Source organism: Misgurnus anguillicaudatus, chromosome 18, assembly GCF_027580225.2.
Source record: "Misgurnus anguillicaudatus chromosome 18, ASM2758022v2, whole genome shotgun sequence".
Classification (NCBI taxonomy): Eukaryota; Metazoa; Chordata; class Actinopteri; order Cypriniformes; family Cobitidae; genus Misgurnus; species Misgurnus anguillicaudatus.
This window is the reverse complement of record NC_073354.2, coordinates 15,555,022-15,581,315: the sequence shown is the minus strand read 5'-3', so window position 1 is coordinate 15,581,315 and position 26,294 is coordinate 15,555,022. Positions and strand designations below refer to the sequence as shown.

At 37.8% G+C, this 26,294-nt stretch overlaps 2 protein-coding genes across 4 annotated transcripts in view; one reads left to right on the top strand and one right to left on the bottom strand.

Moving 5' to 3' along the window:
• Window positions 1–13,205, top strand: part of snx17 (sorting nexin 17) — a 33,440-nt gene extending 20,235 nt beyond the window's left edge. Inside the window, exons 9-15 of one of the 2 annotated variants that reach the window (XM_073855939.1) lie at window positions 136–228; window positions 407–610; window positions 8,154–8,282; window positions 8,625–8,702; window positions 9,025–9,102; window positions 9,205–9,246; window positions 11,425–13,205. In XM_073855939.1, the coding sequence (XP_073712040.1) occupies window positions 136–228; window positions 407–610; window positions 8,154–8,282; window positions 8,625–8,702; window positions 9,025–9,102; window positions 9,205–9,246; window positions 11,425–11,544 (744 nt within the window). In that variant the 3' untranslated portion in view covers window positions 11,545–13,205. The remainder of the gene's footprint in view (window positions 1–135; window positions 229–406; window positions 611–8,153; window positions 8,283–8,624; window positions 8,703–9,024; window positions 9,103–9,204; window positions 9,247–11,424) is intronic. The other variant, XM_073855940.1, reaches the window with a different exon arrangement.
• A 5,144-nt stretch (window positions 13,206–18,349) lies between these two features.
• Window positions 18,350–25,833, bottom strand: znf513a (zinc finger protein 513a). Of its 2 annotated transcripts, XM_055185452.2 has the most exons (5): window positions 25,607–25,833; window positions 25,172–25,287; window positions 24,197–24,328; window positions 19,507–20,196; window positions 18,350–19,432 (listed from the first exon to the last, which is right to left on the bottom strand). In XM_055185452.2, the coding sequence occupies exons 2-5, from the start codon at window positions 25,209–25,211 to the stop codon at window positions 18,696–18,698; spliced, it is 1,599 nt and encodes a 532-aa protein (XP_055041427.2). In that variant the 5' UTR covers window positions 25,212–25,287; window positions 25,607–25,833; the 3' UTR covers window positions 18,350–18,695. The 2 variants fall into 2 exon arrangements, with proteins under 2 accessions (XP_055041427.2, XP_055041428.1); XM_055185453.2 differs by lacking the exons at window positions 24,197–24,328; window positions 25,172–25,287; window positions 25,607–25,833 and adding an exon at window positions 20,687–20,977.
• Between the last annotated feature and the right edge of the window lie 461 nt (window positions 25,834–26,294).

Sequence of the window (26,294 nt, the reverse complement as noted above, 5' to 3'; positions counted from 1 at the left end):
TTTTTTTAGAAAATTGACTAATCCTTTAAGTTAAGCTGAAATACATTTGTACATATGAAAATATGCAAACGAATATCTCATTTTTTTCCAAAAGTGAAGTTACAGTTTTTTCCATCACTCTCTGTTTCTACTCAGACGGTGTCTGACATTGAGCGGGGCTGGATCTTGGTGAATAAAGATCAGCACAGACAGCTCAAATCCCTGCAGGAGAAGGGCTCAAAGAAGGAGGTACGTCTGAGCTCCACCACACGTTATTTGATCCTCCACATGTCTGTGCAGTGAAAGAGATTAAAGTTCATTCCCAGACCTGAAAGTGTGCTGGTGATGCATTAGTATTACTGTCTTTTGTGTCGGTTAGATAAAGTAAGCATTTACTATGCTTTTTGTTTGTGTCTTTGTTTGACAGTTTATCAGATCGGCTCAGACGTTGAAATATTACGGCTACATCAAGTTTGATCCTTGCATCACAGATTTTCCAGAGAAGGGCTGTCACGTCATAGTCGGCGCCGGCAACAACGAACTCAACTTTCATGTCAAGCTGCCCAGCGAGCAGATGAAAGAGGGCAGCTTCAAAGTCACACGCATGAGATGCTGGCGGGTCACGTCATCTGTAAGTTTTTAAATCTGTATTGGAGGATGTTTAATGTACTTCTGCATTCTTCTGTATTGACCATTTTTGTACTCATATTGCATCATATTGCAGTATGACCTCAGTGTTATCTTTGGGTAAAGTTATGCCAGGGTAACATAACAACATTATTTGTGTCTTGTTTTGAAACATAAAATTGAGAAGTTGCCACACAAACCCAAGCTCTTGTGCTAATCTCACAAGCATTTGGCCTGGAAATAAAAAAAGACTTTAGTGTCTGGAGTCTGTCACAGGAATTTGTGGACTGCAGTTCATTATGATAGCGTTCACTCTTCATCATAACAAGATGCATAATATATATATAGATATTAGACAGTTTCATCGAACGCACATGGGTTGTCGCGGTTAAGCATCTGGTCAGAAATTTACTTGGTTTCAGTTTTTTAAATGATCTAAATAGTTGCTAAACGGAACTCTTGAACAAATACCTCGTCAAAATAACAAATGTTTTGGCTTCCTAGGTAATCTACGTGTTGTTTATTTTGGTTGTTATATAAATACACTACAAGGACTCACCACGAAAGCCGCTTGTTTATGTTGTTACTGCTGAAACCATCTATAAGCTAATGGTTAATATCAACCTTTCACATGCATACACAAATTTACCCTATGATGCAAAAATAATGTATGATTTACAAAATTACGGTCAAATGGACAAGATATGGCAAAAATCATATAGGGTCGGTTTCCCAACATGGTTTAGATTAATCCATGACTGGGCCTTGGTTATATTAGGACATTTAAGCAAACATAGCTTACAAAAAACATTACTGGTGTGCATCTTGAGACAAAACAATGGCACTGATATATGTTAAGGTTAGGCCTGTCGCGATAAATCGATTAATCGCACGGTAAATAAAATGAGCTCGATCATTTTTTTAGGCCGCGATAATTCACATTTGCATGCTTGTTTGTTTTCCTTGTCTCTCTCTCTCTCTACCAAAGAGACTGGATGACCGCTCCGTGCAACGAGTGACAAGGAGTGAACCCTCGTCAGTCATTTGTCAGTCGCATGATCTGTGTGGGGAGGGGGGACACCTGGCGTAGCCTATCACAGTAGGCGTACTGAGGAGGATGAGCGCCGCGTGAGGAGTGTAGCAGGAGAAAACACTAGTTGAGACGAGAGTTGGAGAAAAAGATGGATTTACTAGAGGCTGTTTACACTTGTCATTAACATGCGTATTCATCGATCGGATCACAATGTTTTACGTCTTTTTTGACACAAGGTGAACAGTGCTATTTTTAGCCTTTCATTGATAAACTAAAGCGGGTGATCTCCGCAGTTTCATTTTGCAAGCGTGTGAAAGTTGCGCGATCTTATTTCATTAATTGTGCTGAAAATTCAGAGAAAGCTCTAACATATACATGTAGAAAATACTGTGCAGCATGTTTACTTGCTAAACAAGCAGTGGACATAATATTAGTTTGGGTCCATATAAACTCATAATTACTCCAGCTGGCGTTTAAATGACAGCGGAGAGACTCGCCCGCCGTCTCGACAGACCACCCCCTCACAGTATTCAGGACAGAAGCGGTCGAAGGTGAACAGAAGAGACGGATTTAAATACCAGGTGTAAACGTGATGTGTCTCTCTCGTCCACTTGTGATCTGATCAAAAACACATCTCAATACCAAGTGTAAACAGCCAAGTTTCAAAACCAAACGCTACAGCTGCAGTGTGGGAGTACTTTGGATTTAAACATAATGACCGAGGTGAACCACTAAACCTGAACGAGCCGTTATGTCGCATTTGTGGTAAAAACGTAGCACTTAAAAGTGGCAACACGACAAACATGCATATGCACCTAAAACGCAATCATCCTGTTATTTTGTTCATTTCTTGTGGATATTTAAAATGTCTTCCAGTTCCAGTATTACTTATTGTTTAGAAATAAAAGTTTATAGATCTTTGAAAAGGTGTATCTGCATTATTATAATGGTCCCGGAGCATCAATGTTATCGTCTATCGCGATAAATTCTGAGGCAATTTATCGTCTAGCAAAATTTGTTATCGTGACAGGCCTAGTTAAGGTATGTCAGTGCAAAATGTGTTTCAGTTGAGACCGATCAAACAGGCATTTAGTCTGGGACTAGGACAAACCCTGTCCGGGAAACCGTCCCATAGTGTTCATACTTGGCTTAGTTGAAAAAACAACGGTGTCCCTCAAGTATGTGAGTAAATAGTTAAGGAAAATATTAGAGCTTGTGAGGTAAACGTAATGTTGTTTTTATCTACACTTTAAAACGGATGTGTTAAAAACAACACAATGAGGCGATTTCCCGGACAGGGATTAGATTAGTCCTAGACTAAAATAAATGTAAGAGCTGTCCAAACTGAAAACAACTTTCATTAACACATCTTAAAATACATCAGTGCCCTTTGTTTTGCATCAAGATGCACACAAGTAATGTTTTTAGTAAGGCATGTTTGTTAAAGGTGACATAGAATGATTGAACGGAGTATTTATCCTTGTTCTGTGATGTGACATGTAGACCAAAAATTTTTTGTTTGGGTCTGTAATGCCTTAGAAGCTTCCTAAAAACCTCTCTCAGATAGCTCTATTAGGGTGGGGGATTTTAAGCAAGTGGTTTTGCACCTATTTGGCTCCCCCTACTGGTTTAACTTGCATTCTCATTACTGATTGGCTGACTTTGCTGCCACTCAAAATTTGTAGCCAATTATTTTAAAGTGGAGGGGCAGTGGATGCCTGTGATGTCATAAGCATCAGTTTTTCAGATTGGGCCGTTTTCTGGCTGACATTTCTAAAAGAGGAATTTCTATGAGACTGAGATGTTTAGCATGTTTAGCACCTTTTGTATGTTCGTGAATGCGGGTAGACTAACATTATTCAACAAAGACAAGGTAAAAATGGTTTTTCATTCTCTGTCCCCCTTAAAAGTAGTTATATTTCCTTTTTAAACCAAGGCCTAGACCTGGCTTAAGATAATCCCTGTCTGGGAAACCACCCCATAATGTGTAAAATGGCACATAATAGGTAAAATGTATCTAATGGGTTAAATAGCATAACACAAATTTGTAAAAATAAACACATCCTTAGAGTGCCCATATTTTGAAAAAATCGAGGATGAATGGATGGACAGATGTATGGATAGACATAGTTAAATTGATGAATGGATAGATTGATGGAAAGGTAGGTAGCAGTGGCGGCTCGTGACTGCTTTTCCGAGGATGCGCTAATCCAAAATAAGTGTTCGGATTGTCACGTGTGTGGTTCCCTTTTCCAAAATATGTGTCCTGAGTGTGGAGAGATCTTGTGTGCATCACGTGTTTTGTCAAAATAAGTGCCTGCTGCAGACACGTCAAAACCGTTTATGATAAAAGAGACGCACGCTCACGTTCCCTTAATACACGCAAGACACTCACTTAACAGTAAACTCTGATTACGCATGAGATTATGCGAGTATCTGGCAAAAGTTCAAGGCAGCAGGCACTTATTTTGGCAGGACACGTGATGCACACACAATCTCTCAAAGCGCAGAACACACATTTTGAAATGACGAACAACACTCATGACAAGCTACATACATGTTGTGACGAACTTCGCATCGTGCGCTTCAAAAAAAGAAGTCACTAGCCGTCACTGGTAGGTAGATGGATAGAAAGGTGGCTGGATGGGTGGATAGGTAGATAAATATGGGCATACCGAATTATTTATCACTCTGCACTTGATAGTTTTCGGTCACGTCACCCACATGAAAAAATATCCTGTTGGCGGGCCAGAAAGCAACAGTTTCATTGGGCTTTCCATAGAGATGCAGCACATGCCAGTCAATTTTCTGTCTGTTTCCAGCCACGAATATTTAAATCACCTCTTAACAGAAGGAAAATTCAGATACAAACTACAAGTTTTAGGCACTTGTGATCTATACACAGCACCCGATATTGTAGTCACTAAAAAACGCCAGATTCCTGCCACTTTGGTTATGTTTGCATCTATTTTGTGGAAATTTTCCGCCTTACGCTGCCACCAGGATTATATTTATATGAATATTATATAATATTGCATTGTATTATAATAGATATGATTTATTGCTAATAATGCAATGATTCATATATCCAGTGTTTACAGGAGGTTACCTTTGTTGAAGTGGTCACTGTCAATACGAGTGTATATTGATGGTTGCCATTGTTTACCTCTCACATATGTTTATGACACAAAATTTATCCTTTCTTGTTTTTTTTTCTTCTTTAACGGCATTCTGTAGAAACATAGCCAAGGCTTGGGTTAGTTGGTTAATCATTTTATTGCACAACAACTATTGAGTATTTAGACTAAACAAATGAAATCACTAATTTCGTAACCTGCTGACAATGGCAGATAGCGCTCTCTTGCCCCTCCAGTGTGTGACGTTACATTAAAACTTAAATAAAAAGAGGATATAGAAAAAATCCCTTTTGTGTCTCTGGTAAGAATCTTACTATGACTGTGCCTTCAGGTTTGTCTGGTTTGACTCTATTTCTGTGCCTAAAACGAGAAGTTCAACTGAAACCAAACTGGCCAAAAAGAAATTGTGAAGTAATTCCTGTCTTCACAGCTTTCTGCAATCATTAATGTGTTATCATTCTAAACGAAATGAAATGATTCCATTTAAGGGGCGGTGAATTTGTCGATTTTATTGTTTTATACTATGGTCTGATGTCTACTTATGATGATTTTACATTCGAAAACATCAAAAGCAATAAGTAATAGGCTATTTTGTAACATGGATTAGTGACTCTCTGGAGAAAAGCTTCGTTTGAAGGGGCGGGCCGCATTGAAGACCTGGACGTAACGCCCACTGCTATGATTGGACAGCTTCATTCCCTGTCGTTACATGTGGGGAAATGTTTTAAAAACATTAAAGTGTAAAAATAGCAGCCGAACACATATATGTTTGACCCACAAAATATTCTGGGTGCTAAAGATTATACATGTAAATAACAATACTAGGGGTGTCACGATTCTCCAAATCCTCGATTCGATTACTTTTTCGATTCTGATGTCACGATTCAATTCGATTCTCGATTTTAAATGAATTTTTTAAGACAAAAAATTATTTGCCATTATTATTATTATTATAGTTTCACATTAACGTGCACATTGCATGCTTTTCCTCGCATGGGGGTTTGTGGGCTTTACTTTAGGCGAGAGAGCTTGTAGAGAGAGAATTCCTTCTTGCACGCAGATAGACTTAGTGCGCGCGTCTTGGACTCCTATTATCTGAACTAAAACCGGTGCGTCATAAGCAGCTGCGCTTCTCTCTGTCTCACGTGCACGCGCTCTCGCATCTGTCCAAAGTCTAAACATAAACTAAAGTTATAATCCTTACGTATTTGTTCAGTTTTATGCGTTTCATGCGAGCTGAGGCAAACTATACCTTTTGTTTAATATAACCCGCTGCATCTTGGTGGCTCTCTCGTGCACGTGCAGAGAGCTGCGCTCTGTCCGAAGGCTGATCACTAGGTAGTAATCCTGTTTATGATATGCATTTCAAGGAGTTGTAGCAATACATCCCTCGTGTTTAAAATATAAATCGCGTTCCGCTGGATGGATGTTTTTAAAGGCACTTCTGAGAGTTTATTTTTCCCCGCTTGGCAAGCCGACCGGACGTGACATGGGGGTGTGGCAGCATCGACGATCCCATTTTTTAATTCGAAGTTCGAGGTTGTGACTTAATTTCGATCGATTTTGATTTAAAATCGAAATCGTGACACCCTTAAACAATACGTAAAGTAGAAACAAAACTTTAAACTCGACGTGACTAAATTACCGTAAACCACACAGTAAGCGCGCATCAGAATCTAATCCGCGGCTAATAAATCCTTATCAATAACTTTGTATATTTCTATTGTGCTTGTGAGGTTGCTCTTAGATACACGTAACGTTACATACCACAGTTATATGATAAAAAGCTTTGTTGAGTGTTGGACCGTTCAAACGCAACTTGCCTAAAATTACCGTATACAACACAGTAAGCGGGCTTTAGAATCTAAATTGCGGCTGGTAAGTTCTTCCTTATCACTAACTTTGTATATTTCTATCGTTATATTACAATCGTATTGTTAAGTGTTGTACCTTTATTAATCTTTAATGTTTTTAGTAAATTAAAACCGTCAAACATATGTGTTTAAACACGGATGTTACAACAGACATATCAAGCGATCTCTTCTAACGAAGCAATAGTGAAACGCATTAACTTAAAAAAAGTTAAATGTTTACTGTGTATACTGCTGTGTCATTTTTGTCAGATCCAATATTAGTGGTGCTTTTAATCACAGTCTCTCTCTGCAAATCCAGCATCGACTTCTTTACAAATGAATCCGCAGTACACAAAGTAAACAAACACTCCCCACGCGAGCTGGAACTTCTTTACAAACTTTATCCACGCATTCCTAATGTTATGTTCTGAGTTTCCGTTAGCATCTGTGTTCTTCCCATAGACGGTTCTTCCACAACCGAAAACTCCCGTTTCCATGGTTACTCTATCATAACAGATCACGGCGTCAAAATAAAAGTCTTTCAGAAAAAATGTTAAAAGTCATTTTGGTTACATTTGGCAATCTTTAAAGACACATTTACTGATTGTTGAGACACACGTATGTCACGCGAAGCTATGGGCGGGGCTACAAAAGTGGTCGTTGTATTTGGATTCGGGGAGGTGCTTTAATTCTCTTTTGATGTCATATTTCTCTGAATTCCTCACTCGGCTTTTGTACTGGCTTGGTGCCAAAAACGGTTATATTTCAGTAGCGCAGACATTTTCAGTTCTGAAACTTGCAGGATGTTCATTTAAGTATGATGACCTCTTATATAACAAATTATCTAGTTAAAATTGAGTATTTGATTCACCGCTCCTTTAATATAATATTAAATGTGCCAAAACCAGGAACGTTTACTCTATCTAAGGGCAGACAGATAAACCAATGTCACACTAACTAGATCCAAATCATTTCTAAGGAGAATATAAACACGTTTGTATATGTGTTTATCCAAAGTGACTTACAATGCATTCACTTTATACATTTTTTCCCAGTATGTGTATTCTCTGTGATCAATCCCATGACCTTTGCTCAGGGGTTGAGTTACAGGAACCATGCATATTTTCAGGCAAACAGCTGTGTGTGTAAGCTGGACTTTCATTTTTGAGGAAGTTGCCTCTGCTACGCTCTTCAGTGGTCTTGGCTTGGTCTCTGTCCCAGAATAACCGAGCTGTCTCCAGCGAGCGGTTTCTGGCGTTAAGCACACTGGGTCTGTGTAGCAATGTCATGGCTGTCTATAATCCCACTAATGTCACTGACAGGGTTTCTGTGAAGAAGTTGTCGGTTTTATGTGTTGGGCTCAAAATGCTGTGTGATTATAATATAGATGACATTTCTAGAAGAGGTAATGATGACTGATTGAGGTTTAATTGGGGATTTTAGAAATGGCACGTGTAATTGCTTTTACATAAATTACAATGAGTATGGTGATAGTGTTTGTAATAACCCGCCATGACTATGCAGCAGGTGCCTGTGGCGAACGGTACCACCAACCCGAGCAGTTCCACTAAATGTGATGTGAAACTAGAACTGGCCTTCGAATACTTGATGAGCAAAGACCGTCTGCAGTGGGTCACCATCACCAGTCAACAGGCTAGTGCTTTGCCAACATGACCCAACTGGTTTTAATTTTGGTGAACATGAAGGGATGACATCACCAGATTTGTAGTAAACAACAAAACTGATCCCATGATCTGCATAAGCCCAACAAAAGAGAAGATTGGCACATAAACAACATGAGAAGAACACAGATATTGTATTTGTATTGGCAAGAGTGAGCAAGTTGTTAAGATGCATCTTTCTGCATGATCTCCTTGCTTTCAATGTTGATATGTTAAATAAAGTTTCTTTGAATTGAAATATTTGCATCATTTTGTCCCGGCTGTTTACAATCCACACGTTGAAAATCACTAACAGATCTTTTGGTTTTCGCAGGCTATCATGATGAGCATCTGTCTTCAATCTATGGTAGATGAGCTTATGGTGAAGAAATCTGGCGGGAGCATTAAAAAGGTCGGCCCATCTGTGTTTATCCTCCTACAACTACATGTCAAATATCTGTGGAAATGTTTCAGTATGTGTTTGAGTTTGTATCATGTAAGAGTCTCAAATGAATCTGTTTGCTGTAGTAATTAACATCGAATTGCCAAGGACACCTAAATAGTTGCTAAATGCCGGATATTAAAGCCATTTGATGTTAGAATAGCAGACTGAATCTATTTTTCTCTCTCTTTGCTGATGTAGAGACTACAGCATACGGCACTGTTATTATTGCATAGCTCACATTTTATGAGTTTTTTATTTTTGCACATTGCTGAATGTTTCGTGTTTCCAGCAGATGCAGAAGAAGCGACTGAACGGCACTGTGCATCGATCTGATAGTCAGCAGGCTGTAAAATCTCCTCCATTACTGGTGGGCACGAAGCTTTTGCAATACACATGGACGTGCTTTTTTTATTTATGCATGTAGATTATTAACATGCTATTTAATTTTGCGCACTCTTTTGTTCTTTAGGATTCTCCTGATCCCCCACGTGAACAAGTAGTCAAACTTTCTGTGAGTATTATTATTAAAACTAGTTTCACATGAACTAAAGCCACCTTTCCATTGTACACGACATTTGGAGTTCGCCCCCTAGTGGCAGTCGTGATGAATTTTCAGTTTAATCGTAAATTTGTATCCCAGCGCAAGAGCTTTTAATCTACGAATATTCACCATAGTGGAATAAATAAATGAATGCAAATTAATAATACCTTATACTTCGGGTCCGTTGAATGCTTGAATCTGACTGGCTGATAAACATTCTGAGGTGTGCAATTATTTTTTGGGAAACGCACGGCGAACGTAGTTCCAGGCAGCTCTCTTGACCACATTACAGTTCCATATAACTTCGCATAGTTAACTGTAACATCGGACTAACATAAACAACATGACAGACGATTTTCGGAGGCAATAACAGCACTGTTTAGAGACGCACAGAGAGAGCCTTGTTCACACTCTCTCTCTCTCTCTCGCTTGCTCGCTCACCCTCTTTCTTTTTTTTCTCTCTGTGTCACTGTCGCTCTCTCTCTCTCATTCAAATAACTTCATTAATAACTGCGTTAGAATGCTATCAACGGCTCAAACCTCCATTGCAGCTTTAAAATGAAGTTTTGGAACAAGCAAAAGAGCCGTTGGATGAGACACAGAAGAAATAGTCCTACTCACAATAGCGATTTACAAAAACCGAACGAATCCCTTTAAATCTATCATGTGATCGATGTCTTGAGGTATAGTAACCGTATAAGCGGAATAATTGACTCTGGGTCATTTAATTATTGAAAAATAATGCACACCCCAGGTGTAACGTCCACTCCGCTTCGTGTCATGGCCGCATTCCCACCTCGTGTGTGCATTCTTTTTCTAATAATTCAACGGCCCATCGTCAATTATTCCTTGCGTAAACATGAAAAATGATAAGTATGTCGGCGCCGATAGTGCGACCTGAGTTCGATTCCCGTCTCTGTGGTCCTTTGCCGATCCTGCTCCTCTATCTCCACCCAACACTTTCCTGTCAACTCTCTCTACTACAACACTATCCAAATAAAAGCATAAAAGGCCCTAAAAATTTAAATAAATTAAAATAAATGATACGTATAATTATTATCAGTAAGGATTCAAGTGCTACAAATAAAAATGTATTAATAATTTTAACCTTGAACACTGTGTTTTGATTGGAATACCCCTGAAATACGTCAGCGTGTCACATGCGGTGTAGTCACACAAGTAAAAACTTTTTGATGCATCCAAAGCTCAAATTGGATCCGAAAATTACTCATACACAGATGGTCGGCAGCCCCTTTGCGACTCTCCGTAGGGAATAAATGACTTCAGCCGCCTTTCCACTGTACTCGACTTTCGGACACGACTGTTGGAATTCGCCCCCTAGTGCCAGTCGTAATGAAGTTTCAGTTTAATCGAAACTTGGGAGAGAGGCTTCATTCGAATATTTACCATAGTGGAATAAATAAATAAATGCAAATGAATGAAACAATAAACAGCTATGCATAAATAACAAAGACTGCCAATATTTTTTGGAGAAAACGTATGGAGACAGAATTAAAATAATAAAGTATACATATTAAATTAATAATGTATTACTTATCAGTAATCAATCTTTTTTTAATGATTTAAATGTTAAAATTATTAATAATTTATACCTCGCACACTGTGTTTAATTGAAATACACTGAAATACATCACTTCCGGTTGCACCAATTTTTTTTTTAAATTAAAGGAACAGTATGTAAGAAATTTCTATCAATTAATCATAAAATGGCCCTGATATGTCACTAGACATTAAAAAATCATTTTCATTTCAAATACTTATATCACTGACAACAGTGGTATGACCAGGATATTGTCATTTAAAAAGTGGAGTTGCAGCCCTCAACTGCTGTTCATGTTGTCATTTTGTGTATTAGCCACCAGTTGTGTGATTGCAGTACCAGTTTTAGCCACAAGTTTTGTGATTGCAATACCAGTTTTGGCCACAATCCTACATACTGTTCCTTTAATTATTAGTTAATTCGCAGATGGTCAGCTCCCCAAGCAGCCACTTTGCGACTTTCCGTGGAGAATAAATGACTTCCGGTTTATCTGCCATCATTTGTCGTGTACAGCAAAAGTCGGCTTTACAGTGTAATATACCGTGCCCTGTACTGTTTGTTATACCCTGAACTCTTGTTTCGTTCAGACCAAGCTGTCATCTGTTTCCCTGAGAGGACTCAGTTCTTCCAACTCGGCGAGTGATATCAGCGGCAATGATTTCCATGGAAACTACGCCTTTGAAGGAATCGGGGACGATGACCTGTGATAGAGCCACCATTATAGACTGAAGGAAGGAGCGATAAAATCAGTTTCGTAGTTTAGCAGACGGCCAGTTCTGCAGTATTGTAATTTTCCTCTATGAAAAAAACATATTTTTCAAACATTACAGCTCTGTTAATAGTGTCAGAAATAGCCATGCATAAACACTTTTCGCTGTCAAAACTTTAGTCTTGAATTCAAGACTTTTCTAAAAGACATAATTGGGTCAACATTTAAATTAATCCAGGATTACAAAGTTGCCTCAGAGCAAGTTGTTGCATCAAAAAGAGATGTAACATGTAGGCTGTGATGAAGGTTCTTTCTGCCAACAGGCTCCATTAAATCGTACTTCCTTACTAGAGACACAAAACTGTGCTTTTCCTCTTGTATCTCATCATCATGCAGGCGTGAAATCTAATTCCACCTTATTTTCCTCTTGCTCGTGACTGCAATTGCATATTTGAGTCAGATCCATACCAACAAATTGTGTTTATACTCCCTTTTAAAATGTATGGAGAATATTATTTAATAAATACACGGTTTGCTTTATACTGTGCGATGTGCCAACGTTTGCCGATTATCAACCTTTTGCGTGAAAGGATCATTATGTGATTCTCTTTTGCTCTGAAATCGCTAACTTGACGTGATGCCTGTTGCATATTCATTATGGCGCCTGTGCTGTAAGTATATAAAAATCAGTCTTCTGATAGTGGCCTGCTTTTTTCTGCCTTACACTGATTCAATCGCCTTACAGATCAAAATCAACTTCTCAAATGAAAGTAAATGTAGCACCGGGGACAAGGGGCCTGGAAGCTGTGTCCTGGATCTTGCCCGTTTGTTCGGTTCGGTAGGCTCGCCGCACCAGCTGAACCAGTGTATTTTGCACAGTATTAAGAAAGGTCGAATGGCTTGGATGGTTCGTCGGTTTGTCATTTCATTTTTGTGTTTGTCTGTTCGAACCAGTATATCGAAAAGGTTTCTCATAAATGCCAAAATGATAGCTCACTAAAGCATTTTGCACAAGAAATAAATTCATGGTAATGTCACTTTTTAAATGTACATGCAATTAAAAAAAAAGTATTTACTAATCTGTATTATCTTTAGTATATTACAACCAAGATCAAATATAATCAACGACTAACATTTATCATGGTTTACAAAATTGTTAAGAAAGAAGTGTTTACAAATCTAAATTTCATTGATGGTTTTAGTACACTTTATGTATGCTTTATTTTGTAAAACATCATTCCAGTCATTTTTCTCATACATTTTGTATTTACTAAATACATTGTGGCAATCATCTCAGAAGACTGTGATAATGTGGTGCCTGGAAAATAGTTGTATGCTGGGGATTTGACTGCATTGATAGTCATATATTGAATACCCGAATCTTTCATTTTGCAGACATGTACATTTCCTCCAGGATGTGTTTAATTCAGAGGTCGCTCTATTGCTAATGTGCTATGAGGGGGACTGATTTATTTTTGAACTAATGACTGTAATTTGTAATTTTGAGAATTTAAAGGGTATACTGTATATTCTCTTAAACTTGTACATCTCACTTAAAGCTCATCAGTATGATTTGTTTTATTTTTGAATCCTCACAGTCATGTTGAATGAAAGGATGGAAATTAGGGTTTCAATAAATGTAGGTGCCAAACAATGCCATTCATGGTGTGAGGTGTTTTTTGTATCTGAATTAGGAGTATTTCATGTATGTGATTGTATACACAGTTCATCAGGAAAGTTTTCTCAGCGCTTCACTTTTTACAAAATTGACCAAAAGTTTATTATTTTCCTCAAAATTCTACCAATAATACCCCATAATGACAACATGACAGAAGTTTGTTTGAAGGTAACACTTTACTTGATGGGGTGTTCGTAAGACTGACATGACGCGTGTCATGAACATGAAGGAGATTTTGTGCACGTTTATGACAACTGTCATTAAGTATCATTTGTTCAATTATGTCAATTTTAACGCCAAGATGGCATTGTTTGAATTGTCTTTGTTATGAAAACTTTACATAAACCAATACATCATAACTTGTCATAAATCTGTCATAAACATGACATAGCAGAATAATTATTAAACTTAAGAAACGGTCTAGCTTTATGGGTTAACATTATATTAAACTGTCATTGAAATGTCTGTAAGTGTTAATACTATGTTAAATAATTGTACCTTAACAAAATGCATCAGACACGTCAAAAGATTATACTTAACTTTATGTATGTGCACAATACATTAAAATCTGACAACTAACAGAACTTGTTCTTCCTTACACATGGGGGTTCTGAAATTTTCTGACATAGAAGAAAAAGCTAACAAAACATTTAATTGTTTTAATTAATTAATTTAATGTAATTAACTGTTTTTCCAGCGATATGCACCCTATGCTGTATGGCTTAACCCATTATTGTACTGTTTTCATTAAATTTTAGGTGAATTGGTCTCCAAATGCAATAAAATAGAATTTTATCAATTTAAATTAGTGTTATTATTATTATTAAATTATTGATTTTATTTGTTAAACACTTAAACAAAACATTATGACCTATAATATTAATTACGCTGTTATACTACTAATTGACATAGTATTAACACTTAATGACATATAATGAAAAAATTATATTTGTGTAGTTGAGGTCAAGAAAAATATTTATATGATGCAGTTATAAACTATGACAGAGTATTAACACTTAATTACAAATTCCATTTTTATCACTGCTAAAAAGTGGTCAGTTATGTTGTCTTGGTAATGTCAAGTTGTCATGACAAGTTATTGGTTAATGTTAAGTTGCTACAACAAAGACATCTCGAACAATGTCATCTTTGCATTGAAAATGACATGATTGAATGAATGACACTTAATGACAGTTGTCATAAACGTGCATAAAATCTCCTTTATGTTCATGAGACGTGTCATGTCATGATTAGAAAGGCGTTATGTCAGTCTTATGAACAACCCTTCAAGTAAAGTGTTACCAAAAAAAATCACGTTTTGGAGGAGGGCTCCAGTTTGATGACATTTTATAAAATGCATTACTTTATCATAAATTGTGTGTAATCAAACCTTGGAAAAATATAGCTACCAACCAACAGCACTGCATTTTGTAATTTAAAATGTTTCGTTTAATTCAAATTTTAGGTTTTATGTCATGAATTTTGCAAAGAGAAAAAAAGTTGAGAACCACTGCCCTACCCAACCCATAAACCTAACCATTAGAGAAACTTGTTTGAATTTGTTACACATTTAACCTTTATAAGCCCCTATTTTCCCCTAGCCCCTAGAGTTCTGTGGGGGTAAAAATGACCCCAGAAATTAAGAGTGATTACAAAAATAAATTTTAATGATACAAATAATATATACATTTTTGTTTACTTTCCATCTATACATTAATGCTGTGTTTTGGGAGAAATAATGTACTTTTGTACCCGTTTACCACTCAATTCCTCAACTACACCATGCCTTTATGAAAAATTCACATAAATTATGATCTAAAATTGATTTAAATAGTTTTTAAATATTGATCTAGATGTTATGTGTTGAATTTGGTCATCTGGTGTTTAGAAAAAAAAACAAATTTCATAAATAGATTGACCCCAAGATTGACCTCAAGGGACTTATAAGGGTTAAATAAACAAAAAATTTTGAATAAATATCATTATCAATTTGAATTGTCCTCACGATGTTGGTGGTTAAGACTTTTACTATCATTGTGGGGACACAAACAGCAATCACAAGTTTGAAGTCACTAACACAAACTATATAACCTTATCAAAACTATGGAATAACATGGCTATGGGAATTTTGTTGTCACAAGAAAGAAGTCCCCCTAAATGCCATCCAGATCATAAGTAACATTTATGTAGGTGCCTTTAAACTGTTAACCGCTAGTGTATATAAATATGTGGATGTTTAGTCCTGATAGACTAGCTTGCAGATTTATAGATCCAACTAGAGTCAAGTTTCACCAGATCCCTCTCTGTGCAAAAAATTTACTAAATCTGTGCTCGAATGAGGCAGATACAGAGATCAAGGGAAGAACAGCAGTCAGGAGACAGTGATCTAAATATAATAAAGATGGTTTATTGAATTATCTTAGTTGAATTCTCGATAGTCTGTCTCGCTTCGCAGATGGCCGGGCTAACTTTGCTGATCGTTGGACCTACTTTGAAATCACCTAACAAACACACCCCTACCCCAATAGAATCTGAACCTTCTTTTGATAGACCTGCCCCACACATACGCAACCCAGGCAACAATGTCAGTTAGTAGACAAGCCCCTTACTGCTGATTGATACCCGGACCGACTTCCTTTTCCAAAGCGTTTCTCAAAAATCGTGCACCCCACCTTTAATGATAAATAAAATGTTTTAATAAACACAAATATATGTTTTTTTTACTCAGACACTTCTGTAGCTAGGAATTTGCATGAAATGCAGAGTAAGCTTTATGATCACATTTGAATAAGCAGATTGATGTTTTTAATATGCATAAGCTCTTCACAAAAACAACCTCTCACATTTGAGAAATGATTAAAAACTCAGATTTTCCCAGATCACTGCAAGATTCGCTCTTGCTCCAGGTCAGCCTGGGAGCTTCAGTCTTCATTTGCATGTTTACCGGTGCTGTTCTCAGCAGCGTGAGAGGAGGATTACAGCTCTCATTATAGAAGTGTGAGGACTGCCTGTCCCAGCATCTTAACACATCCTGCTGGGCTACAAGTAACTTCATATACACACACTTGTGAAAATGAATGAGACGGGGAAGTCCAGTCAACTACAAATGGCAACACAAAATGTTTTATTTTAAGATATTTAAGGCATTAATGAAACCACTGCATAATTACAAAAAACTCAAGCACCACACACCTACTGTATAAGATTCTATCTTAAACTTCAGTCTTTTTTGCCAACCTGAAAGTTTAACTGCATAATAGTTGAACGGTTTATCCTTCATGATAACTATTGTAATGCCACGAGTTCATGCCAAACATTCCTTAGAGATGAAAATAAGATCACATACAAAAATAAAAGCTATATGTTTCAATACAGACATCCACTATGCACCATTTTGCTTCAAGTAAACTCAGACACATGGCATTTCACATTCAATAAAATACACACAACAACAAGACAACCCCCCCCCCCCCCATAGTTATTCAGACCACATAAGATGATCAAAGCTTAAAACATTACGTAATAAAATAACAGTGCTCTGTAAAGGCATTTTCCCAAACTTGATTGAGAAGGTCTGTGATGGAAAATAAGGATGACGGATATCAAACACTGTAAAAAATATGGTTGTTGGTTCAACTTTAAAGGGGACATATCATGAAAATCTGACTTTTTCTATGTTCAAGTGCTATAATTGGGTCCCACGTGCTTTTATCAACCTAGAAAATGTGAAAAATATCAACCCAGTAACTTAGTTTTGGTAAACCATTCTCTGCAAGAAAAAATAGGTCATAGAAATGTGGCTCCCCTTGTGATGTCAGAAGGGGATAATATCGCCTCTTAATCTGCACTATCCAACCACAACAGTGCCATTTAGTGCAGAGATCAGCTCATTTGCATTTAAAGGGACACACCCAAACTCATGGCACATTTTTGTTCACACCTACAAAGTGGCAATTTTGACATGCTATATTAAATTATCTATATGGTATTTTGAGCGAACACTTCACATATGTACTCTGGGGACACCAAAGATTTATTTTACATCTTTAAAGAGTCTTGTAAAATGTCCCTTTAAAAAGTAAGTTACCTGGTTGCAACATAAAAATATTAGTTGGCACATTTTTTGTTGAATTAACTCAAAATTTTAAGGCAAAGGTAACTTACTTTTTTATTTTAAGGCATCCTGGTTGCTTACTATGGAGGACCACAAGAGTCATGCAAAATGTAATAAAGAACTTATAGACAATAAAAATAGCAATGAATTCATTTGTTTAAAAAAATCATTAATTAATCTATAAATGGATTATAAAAATAATGTAGAAATTAAATATGAATCCATTAATAAATAGTTCAAATCAATACAACAATTTACAAAAACAACACAAAACACTCAATAAGTTCATAACTCTAAATTGCATTTACAAATTCTTAATTAAACAATGGAATTTCAAAATGCACATAAAAAAGCGACACAAAAAGAGAAACAAATAACTGGATTTATAAATTGAACTACAAATACAGGTCCAAACCAGGCATTCAAAAGGGCACTTCCGTTCAACATTTCTGTGTTCATTCTCCCGATGGTTCTTCTTATTCTTTTCATATCTGGAAAATGAACACAGAAATGCTAAACGGAAATGCCCCTCCAAATGCCCAATCCAAACCTGTATTGTAGTTCAATTTATTTCTCTTTTTAAATCGCTTTTTGAAATACACTTTGAAATTCCATTATTTAATCAAGAATTCCCAAATGCAATTTAAAATGATGAACTCACTGAGTGCTCCACGTCGTCTTTTGCAAATTGTTATATTAGTCTGAAATATCCATTAATGGATTAATATTTAATTTCTATATTATTTTATAATCTCACTATTGCCTAATAAAATGTTACATAATGATTTTTTTGTAACGTTGTCTATTTATTTTTTAGATTAATTAACGAATTTTTAAACAAATGTATTAATTGCTATTTTTATTGTCCAGGTAGTTATTAAATATTGAAGTTCTTTATTACATTTTGCATGACTCCCGTGGTCCTCCACAGCTTACTTTACAAAATTGAACCAACTTTGTATTTTTTACAGTGCATAAAAACTTAAGTTACCAAAGTAAACATCTAGTAAGTGGGCATGCAATGAAAAACAGGATGTTTATTATGGCAGTGATGCAATAATATCTGTTTGGCACTGATATATAAACCAAGATCAGGCTTGGAGAGCTCTGAGAGAGGTTTGGGTAACACAACAGCCTTATTCCAAAGGCATTTAGACATTCAGTTAACTGTCTTTAAAACTGTGCATTTATGTAGCAGCTTTAGAATATGGGTAAAATAATACTGGGCACAAGGCAAAAGAACAACAACCAGCAAAGCTTATGCAGTTACATTAACATCTTACGGACATCAGTCTGTATCTCTTTAAAATGAAACCTCACAATCTTCATACAGTACTATCACACTCGTCTAGTGAGGCTACACCTCTTCTTCATCTTCCACCTCTTCCTCATTTTCAGGCATCTGTACTTTAACCCATCCGTCGGCGGCGAGGCTGTGCTTCTTCTGGTGTCGTTTGTAGTTGTCCCAGTGGCCGGTGGTGTAGCCGCACTCTTGGCACTTATGGGGCTTTTCCCCCGTATGACGCAACATGTGCCGCTTCAGGTTCATGCTCTGGTTGCAGCTGTAGTTGCAGATGGCGCACTGAAAGGGTTTGGCGCCGGAGTGCACCCGCTGGTGCCTCTTGAGGTTAGCCAGGTTCCCGCAGGCGTAGTCGCACAGGTGGCACTTGTAGGGCTTTTCGCCGGTGTGTACTCGATGGTGCCGCTTCAGGTTGTCAAAGTGAGCGGAGGCGTAGTCGCATTGCGGGCATTTGTATGGTTTCTCCCCACTGTGGGTCTTCATGTGGCGGGCCAGGTGGTTGGGGTAGTGGGTGAGGAAGGGGCAAGCGGCGCAGGTGTAGACCTTGTCGCCTCGCTCGGCGGGGCAACCTGCCGTGTCCTTAGTCAGCATCTCTAGTGTGCATTTGGCACAGATTTGGGCTGAGGATCCATCCTCATCATCAAGGGCCATGCCACACAGTCGGCAGGTGAAGGGGAAGAACATGGGGGGTTCGGAAGCAGCCTGTCCTGCGGATGACTGCTGCGCCATCCTGATGCCTTCAAAGCTTGGCAAGTAGCTTCCGTCTCTTCCCAAATGGGGACGTGAGTCTGCATCTGCAATCGAAGGATATTTACTGTAAAACTCTCTTTGATTTTCTTTCACATGGACAAACCAAAAGCATACCTACCTTCGTTTGGCACGCCATCCACTTCTTTATCTCTCGTAAGTGCTGCTGGGCGATTGTTGCCACTCATTGGATGAGGGGGACACTGACCAGGGCTTAAAGTTGTATGCATGCGTTGGTGCCTCTTTAGGTTCCCTAAGGAACTGCATGCAAATGTGCAATGGTTGCACTTATAGGGCTTTTCCCCGGTGTGTATGCGCAAATGCCTCTGCAGGTTGACCAGCTGTGCCGACGCGTAAGAGCAAAGCGGACAGCCGTACGGCTTTTCCCCGTTGTGCGTTTTCATGTGCCTCTTAACGTGGTTCGTATAACGTGATGTAAAACCACAAAGTGTGCATGAGTGGAGCTTCATCGAACCATCGTCACCGCCGGCGCTCTCGTTCCCTCCCTCTCCGCACTCGGCTGACAAGCTTATGCCTGAGCAAAGCTTCCTGTCCACCATGCCATTAAGGCTCCCTTTGCAGCAGCGCATGCAGTAGGGACCCACCAAGTCCATGCTGGGTCCCAGAGGGTCTTCTAGGAGCTGACTGCAGCCTCTGCAAGACAGGTAAGAGGGAAAGGAAGGCTCCGTAACCCCCTCCTCGTGCTCACTTTCGGCGGCACGCAGGTCGTCGGCGTCGCTCTCCATGCTGAGACGGCTGAAGGGGGAGCTCTCTTCGTCTCCGAGGGGAAAGCCAGGCAGGCTGATGTCAGCTGTACAGGATCACAGCAGAAAATTGTATTAGATTATGCAGCCGTTTATGCTTTCTGGGTTGAGATCATGCACAGGCAGTCAAATCCAACAGAAACATACAGCAACAATTTAGAAACTATTTTAATACATGTAATATTTAAAGCATTTAGTAACACTAGTATAGCAGTTATAATAGTAGCTGAATAGGGCTTTAACAAATGTGAAAACCCAGCTAAAGTCATTTTTGTGATTTACAGTTTCCTACATAAAATCATCCTAAATAATGTAAAGTTATTAAATTCTTTAAAAATAACTTAAGGTCATGTCAAAGACTGAAATCAATGTAAAATTAATTTTTAAAATCAAACTTGATGCTCCAAATCTCATTATTAGATTTAGATGTTAGCCTGCATTTCACAGACAGTCACACAAATGCCAAGACATAAAAGGTCAAAGTTACAAAAAAAATATAGATGTTCTGCACAAAATTTCAACAGTCTTCTTACTTACCTACTGATCCAGAATGGGAAAAAGATTTTGATAAAAATAAAGGAAGAAAACACAAAGCTGCAGTGTTTCTGCTCACTGTCTTTCTCAACAATTCCTTCCAGCTCCGTCCTCATGCACATACTGTAACATGTCTGAAGCCCGAACGGCCCTTTATATTGGCCGTTTCAGAAACCCCGGGTGGATGATTACCCAGCCTAATGATAATGATGATGACTATAATGGCTCGGATGATGATGATGATGATGATGATGATGAGGGGGAGATGATGATGATGATGATGATGATGACAACTATGATAAAGATCCTGAGAAGAGATGATGATGATGATGACGGCAACTAAATTCCTTATTATAATGTGTCCATGATGGTGGTCTTGATGACCCTTATATAATATAGTTGTTGCACAGTGTATTTTTTTCCTGATCTGAAATAGTGTGTTCTGTGAAAATGCCAAAACTAAAGAGATTTTTTTAGGACAGTGAGCTCACGTGTCCCATCTGTATATCTGTTCGCTGACAGGCAGAATGTACCACATCTGCATAATAATATTTAGGAATAAAACTATGCATCAATCTTTGCATATAATGTCCATACATATGCCCCCATGACTGCCAGTAACACCGCCAACACTGGGACAAGCTATTTTCATAATTCTGCAGTATTGTATGTTTTTATAAAACATACATTTTACAAAACAAAAAGGGCTGGGTATCGCTACAGATGTTCCAGATCGATTCGATTTTGATTCGCAAGCTATCAAATCGATTCGATTTCGATTCACGGTTCAATTTTCGATTCCGGTTCTCGGGTAGGTTTTTATACTCGATTCTCGATTCAACTCAATGAATATAGATTTAATACAAATACTATATTAATAAAAATAGCCTACAATGCCGAAGCTATGCCGTAGGACCTGCGCACAACTACAATGAACCCATTTATATGGAAGTTGACGTCATGTTTCTACAGTAGCCTTAAACAGACAAACTGTTTTAAAGAGTGCCTTTCGTCCCTACATTGTCTCGGACGACGACATGTTTGTCTTGTGGCAGCTACCATAGTTTATCTTTGCGTTTTCAAATTAAGATTGGTTGCAATTCGCAATTTCACTGCTAGATACCGCTAAACAAACCACACTGGAACTGTAAACCACAAAATAACTATGGTTTTGCAACAAAAACCATTGATAAGATGTGGTTAGTGTAGTAAAACCATGGTTAATTTTCGTAACAGTGACTGTATCAAGATTTGAAACACCTTAAAGGTGCAGCTTGGACACATCTTCAGTGAAGAACCCTGAAGACTAATCCTAATCAATTGAATCTAACAAATATTCATGATAAATTTAACGCCATTCCCCGCCATGAGTTATCTTGTCAATTAAGAGAAAATGCTTCCCTGCCAATGATGAGTTTTTACGACAATCCATAATTCCGCTATTATTCACCAGGTGGCGCTCTTAGGGGGCGTGCGCACCAAAGCTTTAACGCCCGCAGCCGGCGCATGTTTTCAATTGTTTCCAATGGAAGCCTGGCGTTTTTCAAATAAGCCAGCAGCTAGCGGTTTTCTAGCTTTTCAACTGTTTTGGCGAGAGTTGAAAAATATTAAACTTTGGGTAAAAAGCTCCGCTCGTCAATGTCAGTTCTCACGCGGCCGTCCAATCACAGTGGAGGAGGGGCGGGATAAGTATCACAGCAACCAACTGTCTCGCTGCTGACGTATCAGAGCTACCAAACTGCTTAGCTGAAGAAAGCTGGCACTCAGCAGAAAATCAGCTGGCATTCGCCGTCCTCCAGGCATTTTCAGCCGCGTTTAAAAGTTTTGGTGTGCACAACCCCTTAGGGGCTAATCACACCAAACGCGATTTAAATGCTTGGAAACGCAAGGTGCGATGCACTGCTTTTAAAAAAAAGAGCATTGCGACGCGGCTTTTTATATTGCTAGGCAACCACCGAGTCAGCTGTCTTGTCAAACAAATATTGAAGCGTGAGCGCTCTTTTGCTGTTAACTGTCATATTAGCACAGGGGTGCAAACTCATCAGGGGTGAAAAAGGTGACAAGACACAAGCGCTCTTATATAAGCGGATACGCGGCTTGCACCCTCCTCTTAAACAGAAACAGGTATATAGCGCATATAGCACTGTTGTCAACGGCTTAAAATCACTTAACTTAAAACTGCGGTGCGTGAACAAATGTTAAGCTTTATGACCACGCGCACAGCAGCGTGACGTGGGCGCGTAACCTCAAATGAGAAAATACTACAAGTTAAGTATGTGCACTCAATCTGCAGACTGCTTAAACTTCGGCAGCAAATGAGGTGGCTATAAATTGTAAAACATAACCCGCCAAACTGGCTAGTAATTTGACATCATTACCACAATAGCTGGACATGATTTTCATAATTTCATTTACTGCTACCATGTCGCAGACCCCCCTCACCCCTCATTTTCAAAAACTCATCGGATCTAGACGAATCACAAGAATGACCTATTTTGTATAAAAAAACGGCGAATTTCACCGAAAGGTGACAAGTTTGCACCCCTGTAGCAGAAACTTTAAAAAGAGGGCGCATGCTCTGACCTTGTTTGAGGGTGAGAGGTGCACAAACACGCAGGAGAGAGTGAGTGAGTGGAGTCTGGTTGATCCAAACAACTGTAAACCTCCCTCACCACAACAAAAGGCCCGCCTCTCCCCTCATTCGATTGGACAATGGGAAGACGCGAATGACGTCGGGCGCTTTTCCGCTCTCAGCGCTTCTTCAAAAGCACGTGCTGTGGCTGGCAGCAAAAACCGCAAGGCGTTCGGCGCGCATAAACAGAAACGCTCCCTGCCCATAGAATATCATTCAAAAAAGGCGCCATTAAATGCCATAAACGCGTTTGGTGTGATTGGCCCCTTACACAACTTATAAAACACGGAAGCATCCACTAATGCCAAATACAGTTAAACTTCATGTATGTTTTGATTACCGCTCTGAATCTAATCTCTAACAAAAGTTAAAGTTTTTACAAAAATGCAATTATCTCTACTTTTTGCTCAAAATTTCGTATTTTTGAAGAAACCTACCCATATATGAGAGGTAATAATAAGAGATTTTTTTTTGTTGTTTGAAAGCAGAGGTTCTGTTCTTTCATTTGATATATTGTATGTTTTTATATTAAAAGTAAAAAAAATTCTGGAAGGCATCAACCTTTTGTTAAAATCATAAAAATGCTTGCGCTGGCTGGCAGCTTATTAAAAAAAAAAAAAGCTGACGGTGAAAGAGCTTAAAAGATAGAAGAAAAGGCTATAGAGATTTTACTTTGTGAAAAAAAAGCACAAATGTAGTCATAAATGCATTATATTCACTCCTAATTATTATGTATTCTGATGTTGTGATACACTAAGCAACAGTCTTTTGCTGACAAAATGATCACTTAATTCAAATCTGACAGGCAAAAAAAAAAAAAAAACAATCAGACATACAATCCACAAGTTGGTTTATTGGGCTTGGAAGCTTATCTAACTCACCTGAAAACTTTTCAAGGCCTATGATTTTGTCATTGTCAGGATCGGAGAACTCAAGTTCTTGTCCCAGGAGAAAGTCACTCTCAAAGGTAAAGTTTGCTGGACGTACCGTGCCTAAACCATCTTCAGAATCCACTGAAATCAAATACAACTACAATGAATCTGTTTTATGATCAAATTTTGTATCTTAAAAATTAATTTGTTAATATAAAAAATCACCCCAGGATAAAAAGCACCCATAACTGAGCAAAATGTCTATTATGCAGACTTCTTAGTGTCCCAAACTGGAATTTTACTGCCATCTACTGTGTTAAAAATCAAATTACGCCCACTTTTTTGTAATAGGTAATGTTTTATGCAAGTAAGATTTGTCTTTCAGTTAATACATTAGCAAATCGCATTTGTGTGCTATGTCTTGTTAACCATGTTATTAGTTTATTGATAATGATCAGGACAGAGGACAGTAACTACCTGGCTTGCCTGATCAAAACACCCAGAAGCATTATTGCATATTAAAAATATAACAGATGTACAACTACTACATCATGAAACATTACAGTTTTGCACTACGTGAATAAGGTTAGGATACCTTTTCAAAACTGTATTGTTTTATTATATATCTTGTCAGACAAAGGCATGGCAAAAAGCATATATAGGCTGGTAACACAAACAAAGGTTAAAAACCATGCTAAAGATGCATGTCAATAAAAAACAACTGCTATTTATCAATCATTATATATATGCTCATATGGAGGTTGTAGCAAGTAACAAAAATGCCTGGCAAAATTCCTGTATGGTTAGATACTATATATAGGCTATTGTATGACTTGATAGTTTTTTAAAATGGAGCAAATTACTCGTTACACGACTAAGATTGTACTCTGACAGAAAAATCAACCAAAACAAACAAACAACTGGATCAAATAAAACACATTTTAAATAGTTAATCTGTCAATATGGGATCTAAAAGCAGCTTACATTTCACAGGCTGTGGATTCTGCTGTTTTCTTCTTGGCATCTTCCAGTCAACCTTTGATATTTGCAACCTCCTCTGGATTCCCTTAAAATGATCAACTCATTCTTCAAAGCAGTCTCTGAGTGTTAGAAACGACACGTTAAACTGCACGTTTTAGCTGGCACGCATTAAGCCATATAACAGTACACAGCGTATCTCAGGAGCTAACGTGCTAATCTTAGAGTATCCTTCAAGACAAATAAAGTCAAACGTTATTTACTGCATTTAAATGACATTAGAATCACAGTGCGCCCAAATACATGCCCGCTTTACATGTATTTACATGTAGCTATATGAATGTTACACGCAGCCTGTTTGCTTATTCTGTCGATATAACACAAATGTAAATGTCTAAACTGAAGCTATATTGTCAAGCTCAGCAAATGTCATAAATATACCTGCTTGTGCCTGACGCGTCAAATAACACTTCACGCCCCTGTAAAACGACAGCGGTCCACAGAGCACTACTGCTCACGATCCGCCATGTCATAAAACATACACCACAAAGAAAGGCAATTAATGCTCTTTTTTTCATAACTTAATTGATCTCTAAATTGCTATTGTATACATTTTTCTTCCGCTACGTTGCGTGTATCCGTTTCCTTCAGTTACGCATTTCCGGGGACACTGAGCCTTTTCTATTTATGTATTTTCCTGTATAAGGAATATTTAGGGGTTTCCAAAATAGCATGCACGATAATGAACCTAAAATAGGCATGTAAGACGCCGACATTAAAGGTTTTTTCTTAGTAGTTTTGCAAAACAATTGCTATTAATATTATTGTTTTTATTTTTTATTTGATATTTTTATTATTTATATATTATTATTATTATTTTATTATTTATATGATATTTGTTGGTTTATAATCAGTCCGTGTTTGAATTTTAACCACACAGTCTACAGTGTACAATACAGTATACAACAATAATACAAGGTACAATTATGTAAATAAAAATATTAATTATATTATATAATTTGTATATTGATTAAAATAGCACTATTTAGATCTACTTTAAAAGACTTGTCTATCCTAAAATACCACTCGGGGTTTTAGACAGACAAAGTTGTGCAAAAATAAGTAAGAT